Source organism: Sesamum indicum, linkage group LG10 (genome assembly GCF_026168435.1).
Source record: "Sesamum indicum cultivar Baizhima isolate 11 linkage group LG10, ASM2616843v1, whole genome shotgun sequence".
Lineage (NCBI taxonomy): Eukaryota > Viridiplantae > Streptophyta > Magnoliopsida > Lamiales > Pedaliaceae > Sesamum > Sesamum indicum.
The window spans coordinates 12,983,056-12,992,799 of NC_142666.1; the positions used below are offsets into that span (position 1 = coordinate 12,983,056).

Genomic DNA, 9,744 nt, shown 5'->3' on the forward strand with positions numbered 1-9,744 from the left:
CGCGCACAGCTATGCGGAGGATTGCGGCCCAGAACAAATCAAGGAAGGGGGGTGAGATCGCAAGTTCCTCGGATCCGAAAGGGAAGGGCAAGGCAGTCGCCAATGCTCCAGATTTATCTTCGATCCCGCCTCCTTCGGTTCCTTCCAAAACGCTCGCAATTGCCACTCCCGATGGGCAACAGCCCATTGCAGTTGATAGCGAGGGTACGCCTTCCGCCCATAATGATCATCTCGGCTACAACTCCTCAGAGTTAGAACTGGGTTTGGATGAGGCTAGCGGGGACCATGGGGTCGACCAGGGGAGCCAAGGTCCGCTTGATGAGCGATCTAAGAAAAGGAAGCGATCCTCCCCGAAGAAGGGACAAGGGCCCAAGTCCAAGTTAGGGCCTAGCGATAAGGGTAAAGGGAAGGAGCCCGCGGAGGCCTCTCGCCCACCTCCTTCAAAACCGCATAGCCCGAGCGTGCTGAGCAGGATGGCTAAGGAAGCCGCAGATAAAACTAGTGTTGAGGAAGATCGGGACAAATTCTTGAGGGTGGCACAGCTCGCCACATGTTGGGAGGACAGCCGGGCAGCTCTTCGAGGCAATGTGCCGCCTCCCGAATGGCAGGATATGTCGAGCTCGTCGCTGTATGGCGAGGCTGGAGGAGATACTTTTGCAGTCTACAACTCGTTCGTCTCCGTTCGCGACCAAGGGGCGCTCGTACCGAATAGCCCTATTCGGCTCGAGGAGTTCGCAGCCCACTCCCTAGTCCAGGTATCTCCTAGGCAGGATTCCTTCGACCTCCTTCTTTTATGCCATTCATTGCATTCGATTTTGCAGGCCATGACCTTTCTTCGAAGCTTAAGCCTCAAATGCACCCATTATCGGAGGAGTTATATTCAGACAGACCAGAAGGTGCAAGATCTTAAGGCTCAACTGGCCGATCGGGACGAGACCGAACGCAAGCAGGAGGATAACCTGCTGGCCTTGGGAGATGAGGTGCAAAAGTTGCGAGCCGAGCTCGATGTTGCCAAGAAGGAGAGGGAGATTCTTCGTTCTGAGCAAGAGGTGGCCCTGACAGAGGCTAAGAAAGAAGCGTTCGATGCCGGGCGTGAGGTCGGCCTCGTGGAGGGCCATAAGCGTGGGGTGGAGGAAGGCCAAGCCGGTCGCATTCTAATCGAAGAGCATCAGCGAGCCTTGGCCAACTCCCGGATGTCCGCGGTTCGTGATTTTTTGAAGACCGACACCTTCACGACCGCTCTTGAGATCAAGTCTGCGGACTCATTCACCAAGGGCTATGAGATCTGCCTGTCTCAAGTCGAAAAGCTCGGTGGCTTTCATGAGTCTTTTGACCGCAGCAAACTTGACATCTCGCTTGATGGTGACCTTCAACCTCTTCCTCCAGATCCTGAGCTGAAAGACGATGAATTTATGGTCCTGAGGGACGAACTGGAGGCGGAAGCTGACGCCTGATCAGTCCAGATTCTTCTATTTTTGTGGTAGGATTTTGAGCTGATTGATCCAAATGTAAATCCTAGAGATTCTTAGGACATCATTTTTTGTAAACAGGAGGGCGGGGTGGGATTTTTTGATAACCCCTGTATATGACATTTTGTTGAATGAAAATGAACTTTTGTCAGCTCGCTTATTTTGCTACATTTGCGCATTGCGTTCTTTGAGTTGCATTTTGCTCGTGTGCGTCTTTTTCAGATCGCATGTTGGACGCGTCTTTTTCAGTTCGCGTTTTGCTTGAGTGCGTCTTTTTCAGATCGCATATTGGACGCGTCTTTTTCAGTTCGCGTTTTGCTTGAGTGCGTCTTTTTCAGATCGCATATTGGACGCGTCTTTTTCAGTTCGTGTTTTGCTTGGGTGCGTCTTTTTCAGTTTGGTCTTCCTGTTGATGGCCTTTTGCCGGCCTCTTATTCGATCAATCAGTTGTTGGCCTTTCACGGGCTCCTTGTTCGACCCTTCAGTTGATGGCCTTTCACAGGCTCCTTGTTCGATCCTTCAGTTGATGGCCTTTCACAGGCTCCTTGTTCGACCCTTCCGTTGATGGCCTTTCACAGGCTCCTTGTTCGATCAGTCCGTTAATGGCCTTTCACAGGCTCCTTGCTTCAGGCATAAAATTTCTTCAGGTTTTGTATGTTCCAAGGGCGTGGTAGATCGCGACCCTGCATGTCTTGTAACCTGTATGTACCTTTCTTTCTAATCTCGATCACCTTGTAAGGGCCCTCCCAAGGCGGCTCCAGCTTTCCCACATGTTTTGACGCCTCCACCTTCTTCAGCACGAGGTCTCCCACCTGCAGCTGGCGGGGTCGAATTCTGCGATTGTGGCTCTTCATCATTAGGCCCTTGTGATGTAAGATTCTAGCATATGCGGACTCCCTTTTTTCTTCGATGACGGTGAGGTCGAAGCTTCGTTCGGCTTGGTTCGCCTCGGGCTCATACTGCATAACTCTTTGCGATTCCTCCCCTATTTCGGCAGGAATGATGGCTTCGGTTCCATACACCAGGCAGAAAGGGGTTTCACCCGTAGCGGTTTGTGGCGTTGTTCGGTAAGCCCACAAGACCCCGTGCAGTTCGTCAACCCACGACCCCTTGCTCTCGAGGCGAGTCTTCAAATGTTGCAAGATCGTTCGGTTCGTCACTTCGGTCTGCCCGTTCGCTTGAGGGTTCGCAACTGCTGTGAAGTGTTGGGCGATCTTCAGCTCCTTGCACCATTCCGTAATTTTCCTGCCTTGGAACTGCGTGCCGTTATCAGATATTAATATCCGGGGTATACCAAATCTGCATATAATATTCTTCCAAATGAAGTTGATGACTTCCCTCTCCGAGATTTTGGCTACTGCTTCCGCTTCGACCCACTTGGAGAAATATTCGACCGCTACGATGATGAATTTCTTTTGGGCTTGTGCGGGCGGCAAAGGTCCCACGATGTCAATTCCCCATTGGTCGAACGGGCATGCTATCTTGATCGGTTCCATCGGTGTTGCCGGCTGGTGTATCAAAGAAGCGTACTTCTGGCAACTCTCGCACTTCCTCACCAAGTTCTTGGAATCTTCGACCAAGGTGGGCCAGAAATACCCTTGCCGCATCACCTTCTCAGCTAGCGATCTCGCTCCCGAATGATTACCGCAGCTTCCTTCGTGTATTTCCCGCATCACGTACAAGGCTCTCTCTCCATCCAAGCATTTCAGGAGTGGGTCATCCGTTGTTCGTTTGTAGAGCTGACCATCTAACAACGTGAATCGGGTGGCGCGAAATTTGACTCTTTTTGCTGCCCGTGGGTCGTTGGGCAGGATGCCCTCTCCAAGATACCGTATGATCTCGCTCATCCACGATTCTGCCTCCGAGACGACCTGAATTTCTGTTCCGCTCGCGAGCACCGACTGGTCGCGCACTAAGGCAGTGATTTTGCGATCTCGAATTCCATCCATTGCTGCCCCAAATTTTGACAGGGCATCCGCTTTGTCATTTTCTGCTCGGGGAACTTGTCAAACGGAACATCCGTTAAACTTTCCCATCAATTGCTGCACGATCTCCTTATACCGTGTCATGGTTCTCTCTCTCGTCTCGTATGCCCCCTCAATCTGCATAGCGATCAGCTGTGAATCGGTAAAAACCTCCAGGTCACGAGCTCCTGCCTCATATGCTAGCTCCAACCCCAATACCAACGCCTCGTATTCCGCTTCATTATTTGTCACTGGGAATGATAGGCGAGCTGCGACTTCTATCTCGACTCCTTTGGGTCCTTGGATCAGCACGCCTGCTCCTCCGTTGTTCGCATTGGAAGACCCATCTACATGCAGCATCCATTTCAAACAGGTGTGGTCGGGGGCATCGGGTTCTTTCAGATCGCTGGACAACTCTGTGATGAAGTCTGCGAGCACCTGTGCCTTCTGGGCCGTCCTGGGCTGGTACTCGATATCATGTTGCCCCAATTCGACCGCCCATTTGATTAATCTTCCGGAGGCTTCCGATCGCGACATCACATGCTTAAGGGGGTGGTTCGTCAGCACCACCACTTTATGCGACTGGAAATATGGCCGTAGTTTTCGGGCAGTTACTACTAATGCGAGGGCGAGTTTCTCCATCTCTGAGTACCGCAATTCAGCCCCTTGGAGCATTTTACTGACATAGTAGATTGGATTCTGATTGTTAGCCTCCTCTCTTACCAGCACGGAGCTGACCGCGTTCTCGGACACTCCAAGATACAAGAATAGCGTCTCCCCCTCTTTAGGATTTGCGAGCAACGGGGGTTTGGTGAGATACTCCTTTAGTTCTTGCAAAGCCTGTTCGCATTCTTGAGTCCACGCGAAACTCTTGGGTTTCCTCAAGGCTTTGAAAAATGGTAGGCTTCTATCTGCCGATCGCGATATAAACCTGCCCAAAGATGCAATCTTTCCGGTAAGCTTCTGCATTTCCTTGATCGAACTCGGCGATCTCAGGTCCATAATGGCTTGTATCTTTTCTGGGTTCGCTTCTATCCCTCGTTCACTGATCATATATCCCAGAAACTTTCCCCCGGTCACACCAAAAGTACATTTGTCTGGGTTGAGTTTCATTCCATGCGACCTCATTATGCTGAACGCCTGAGAGAGGTCTTTGATGTGGTCCTGCGATCTCTTACTCTTGACCAGCATGTCATCAACATATACTTCCATGGTTCTTCCGAGCAGCTCGCCGAACATCTTATTAACCAATCGTTGGTAGGTTGCGCCCGCATTCTTAAACCCGAATGGCATCATGTTGTAGCAATAAATCCCTTTATCTGTAACGAATGAGGTTTTGTCTCTATCCTCTTCTGCCAGTTGGATCTGGTGATATCCTTGGTATGCATCCATCATTGAAAAGAGTTCGAACCCTGCGGTCGAATCCACCATGGTATCGATCCGCGGCAGCGGGTATGGGTCTTTAGGGCACGCCTTATTCAGATCCGTGAAATCCACGCACATCCGCCATTTTCCTGAAGATTTTGGGACGAGTACTACATTGGAAAGCCAGTTCGTGTACTGGATTTCCGATATATATCCAGCTTTCACAAGCTTCTCGACCTCTTGCCTGATAGCATCGTTCTTTTCATTGCTGAAATTTCTCTTCCTCTGCTGCACAGGTCGAGCAGTGGGGTCTACATTCAACCGATGTACAATGACCTCCGGGTCAATCCCGGTGAAATCCGACGGACTCCACGCAAACATATCCGCGTTCTTCCTTAGAAAGTCGATCATGGCCATCTCCCCCTCGTTTAGGCTGGAACCTATCCTGGTCGTCTTGCTGGGGTCCTCTGCGGCGAGCTGAATGGCCTTGTATTCCTCACTGGGTTTCAAATGTTCAGCTTCATATGGTCGGGGCTCCGCGTCCTCCCTGACCTTCTGTTTCTTCGACCTCGGCTCTCCCTTTATCGACAAATTGTAGCATTTGCGGGCCTCCTTTTGGTCGCACGATACCTCCCCGATCCCATATTCAGTGGGGAATTTCATCTTCATATGGTACGTGGAGATGACCGCTCGGAACGAGTTCAACCCGGGCCGTCCCAGTATGACATTGTACGTGAACGGGGTATCGACCACCAAGAATTTAACCATCAGGGTTTTCCTCTTCGGCTCATCACCCATGGACACCGGCAGCTCAATCGTCCCCAATGAGGCCACTTCGCTTCCTCCAAAGCCGACCAGCGGAGTCTTTACGGGTTCGAGCCTCGCATTTTCCAGCTCCATCCGGTCCACGACATTTTTGAAAATTATGTCCGCTGAGCTCCCGCTGTCAATCAACACTTTGTGGACGGTGAAGTTCGCGATATCGAGCTTGATGACCATGGGGTCGTTTTCTCCACCGTCCTCCAATCTGTCTGAGCTATTAAATGAGATGGCCTCTTCGCCCTCCACCTTCAGCACGAATTCCTTCTGTCTCACCGATCCGGCTGTTCGGGCGCATCTCTTCCGTGTTCGACTCGAATCTCCCGCAGTCGATCCTCCCGCAATTGTGTATATGATGCCTTTAGTGGGTGCGTTGTTCCCACCCGTCGGGGGTCTGTCGATCCTTGATGGGCCCGGGTTTCTGTCTTGGTCCGGGCTTCTCGATCTACTCCTCCCTCGCCCTTCGATCTTACAATTTGGGGGCACGCGATCTCGGAAGTGCCCCTGTCGAACGAGCCTTTCGATCTCGTCTTTCAGCTGGTAGCACTCCTCTGTACTGTGTCCTCTCTCCCGATGGAAACGGCAGTACTTGTTAGACGTTTTCTTGGTGGGGGTGTATCTCGTATGTCTAGGCCATTTCAGCACGTCGGCATTCTCTACCATCATCAGAGCCTTCTCCCGAGACATGGCCAAAGGAGTGTAATTGTGGTATTTCGGCACGTATTTGGGCTCCTTCCTTTTCTCCATTTTCGGTTTGTCGTTTCCTCCTCCTCTTCCCTCATGAGGTCGTCTGGGAATGTACTCCCGCTCCCTTCGCTCCGAATCTTTCATCGGGTTCATCTCCTCTTCGTCAATATATTTCTGTGCTATCGCCATCAGTTGCTCGACATCGAAGGGCGGATCTCGCGCGAGGACGGAGGCGAAAGAGCCCTTCCTGAGTCCGTGGATGAGAATACTCACGAGCATGTCAATCCTCAACTCTTGCACCTCCAGGGTCTCATTGTTGAATCGGCCCATGAAATTTTTCAACGTCTCATCCTCTCTCTGTCGGATGTTGAACAGATGGGTAGCCGACCTCTTTTGTTTCTTTTTGCTCGCAAAATGGAAATTGAACTTTTGCACGAGCTGTTCGTAGGACTCGATGCTTCCTCGGGGTAGGTTCGTGAACCACTCTTGAGCTTTTCCCGTAAGTGTGGTCGCGAACAATTTAGCCATTATCGGGGTTGATTGTCCGTAAAGATTCATCACCATTTCGAAGGCGGCCACATGCTCCTGGGGGTCTCTCATCCCATTGTATCTCCTCAGATCGGGTACCCTGAACCCCGGCTCGACGGTCTGAACGAGGATTTCATTACAGAAAGGGGAGTTCTTGTTCTGCGAGACGATCTCCCCCCGTTTCTTCAACTCGTCGATCTGTTTATTTAGGCTGTGTATCTGTTTGCCCACGCTTTCCACTTCGGCCCTGGATATAATCGGCTCTCTTCTTTTCGCGCGTCCGTGGCTGCTGGAGCCTGCATCGGATGATGCCGGTCGCTTACTGCGATGATCATGTTCCCCTTGAACTCTTGACTCTCTTATTGGCTCCACGTTTTCGAATAACTATCTTCTAGCGGTTTCTTTGACCAGGGGGGTCGCTGTTCTCCTTTCATATTCTACTATGGCTTTTTGGCTTGCCTCGTCTATCATTCTTTGCAACTCATCCGGAGTGATTAGGATGGTTGCACCTGCTCCTTTCCTGGGTGTCTCTTCCTCGGCAGCATTTCTCCTCGATGAACCTTCCATAATGACAAAATTCTCAGAATTTCCCACAGACGGCGCCAACTGATCCGGGTCGAATTATTCGATCTCTTGAGACGATCTCACCGCTGATCGACTAACTCTTCCGAAACAGATTTTGGATCCCCTGAGAATAAACACGAACCGTGAGCTCGTCGGGTATGTCCCCGACAATGACCCTCCGACGCTCAAGTTAGGTTGATCGAGAGAAATATATTCTATCTCAAAGTTCGATCTCAATTAATGTATAGCCGTTACCTTATTTATGGCGTATCGGGGTCTATTTATAGTACACAGTTGTACGGCAAGTATTGGGCCACGTGGCCTCATCTGGTTGATTCCCATTCTAATCGAATGGTCGTCATTGTCCGGGTCTTCTGTCGGTTCTCACGACCCGGGTCGGGTCCTCTGCGACCCGCCCGTTGCGAAGTACGCGGATCAGGTCGTGGAAATGACCATCCTACCCTTAATGAAGGGCTTTTCAGTCTTTTTGCAGGGGGATTATACATATACCCATCAGACCTCAAACCCATCTTTATGCAAATGTCGAGTACGGGCAATTTGCAACATCGACTTAGTAAGTGCATCTCTTGTGTTTTCTGCTGATCGATCCATCCTAACGTCACCTCTACTCACCATCTCTCTAAGTAGATGGTAGCGATAAGAATATGGTTAGAATATTGATGAGATCTCGGTTCCTTTGCTTGTGTTATAGCCACATTGTTATAGCAGAAGATAACTAAGGGCTCAACAATGCTAGTTACCACACCTAACTTTTGAATGTAGTTTTTCATCCAAACCACTTTCTTTGCTGCTCCTGAAGTTGCTATGTATTCAGCTTCCACGGTAGAATCCACTGCGGTATCCTGCTTGGAACTTTTCCAAGCAACCACCCACCATTCAACTTGAATACAAAACCTGATTGAGACTTGGCATCGTCATCGTCCAACTGGAAGCTAGCGTTGCTATAGACTTCTAGTATAAATTCTCCACTACCGTAAATCAAGAACATATCTTTAGCCCATTTCAAGTACTTAAATATGGTCTTGATTGCTTCCATTGCGCTTCCCCGACACATTCCTGATATCTGTTTGCCTGGTGCACTGGACAACATACTGAATGCTTCCTACAACTGAAGCATAGGGGATGCCTGCAATCCTTTTAAATTCCTCATCAGTCTTCTTAGATTACTTCTTGGACATCTTAATCCCATGCCTCATGGGAAGGAATCCTCGATTTGAGTTCTCCATCTTGAATCTCTTCAAGACTTTCTCAATGTACGAGTATTGGGTCAATCCTAATATTCTTCTAGATTTATCCCTATAGTCTTGATGCCAAGGATATTAGAGGCCTCACCCATATCCTTCATGAAAAATTGTTTGGACAACCATGCTTTAATGTCACAAAACTTATTGACATCATTTTCAATGAGCAAGATGTCGCCTACGTAAAGCACAAGGTTCGCAACCACGCTCCCACTAACCTTCTTGTATACACAAGGATCCAATTCATTTTTGATGAAATCATAACCCTGTATAACTTTATCAAAATGTGTGTTCCAGCTTCGGGAAGCTTGTTTGAGGCCACAGATGGACCTTTGGAGATGACAGACCTTTTGTTCTTCTCCAACGGTAGTGAAACCCTCTAGTTGATCATGTAGATCTCTTCTTCCATGAAACTATTGAGAAATGTCGTTTTCACATCCATCTTCCATATTTCATAGTCATACCATGCTGCTATGGCAAGTAGAATCCAAATGGACTTGGCCATGGCTATGGGTGAATAGGTTTCCTCAAAATCAACCCCGGGTCGTTGAGTGTATCATTTTGCCACGAGCCTAGCCTTGAAGGCTGTAACCTCCTATCAGCTCCAAGCCTAGATTTGTGGACCCATTTGCACCCAATAGGTTAATACCTTTAAGTGGGTCTACGAGGGTCCAAACTTGATTTGAACCCATCGAGACCATTTCGGATCTCATGACCTCAAGCCACTTATCCGGATCGATGTCCGACATCGCTTCTCTCTATGTCTTTGGATCATTTTTCAATTGACTAGTCAGTCCCAAGAATCCGTACCTATCAGGAAGTCGTGATTCCCTAGTCGATTATGGAGGACTTAGAACACTATCAGTGGAAACTATAGGCTCAATGATGTTCCTTCATTCTGCTAAGGTGCCTCACTTGTTTCCTCAAGTAGCACTTCCTCACGTTAGCTATCCGTAGGAAACCCTTTTCTAAGAACACTGCATTTCTTGAGATAAAAATCTTTTGCTCAGATGAATCATAGAAGTAGTGTTCCACAGTTTCTCTCGGATATCCAACAAACCTGCGCAGACTAGATCTTAAGTCTAG

General features: G+C 49.3%; 1 protein-coding gene across 1 annotated transcript; it reads right to left on the minus strand.

Annotated features, from left to right (window-relative positions):
* Window positions 1–3,475: 3,475 nt before the first annotated feature.
* LOC148786681 (uncharacterized) lies at window positions 3,476–8,453 on the minus strand. The gene is made up of 3 exons (XM_088886228.1): window positions 8,291–8,453; window positions 7,292–7,392; window positions 3,476–6,952 (listed from the first exon to the last, which is right to left on the minus strand). Exons 1-3 carry the CDS (start codon window positions 8,451–8,453, stop codon window positions 3,476–3,478), a joined length of 3,741 nt encoding a protein of 1,246 aa, XP_088742354.1.
* Window positions 8,454–9,744: the final 1,291 nt, after the last annotated feature.

Excerpts from the sequence above, each read along its gene's own strand:
- LOC148786681 (XM_088886228.1), bottom strand. The coding sequence starts at position 8,453 with ATGGAAGCAATCAAGACCATATTTAAGTACTTGAAATGGGCTAAAGAT. Across the intron at positions 7,393-8,290 it reads TTTTGTATTCAAGTTGAATG|GTTCATCGAGGAGAAATGCT; the intron begins GTGGGTGGTTGC and ends TCATTATGGAAG. Across the intron at positions 6,953-7,291 it reads TGCAAAGAATGATAGACGAG|ACCGTCGAGCCGGGGTTCAG; the intron begins GCAAGCCAAAAA and ends ATCCTCGTTCAG.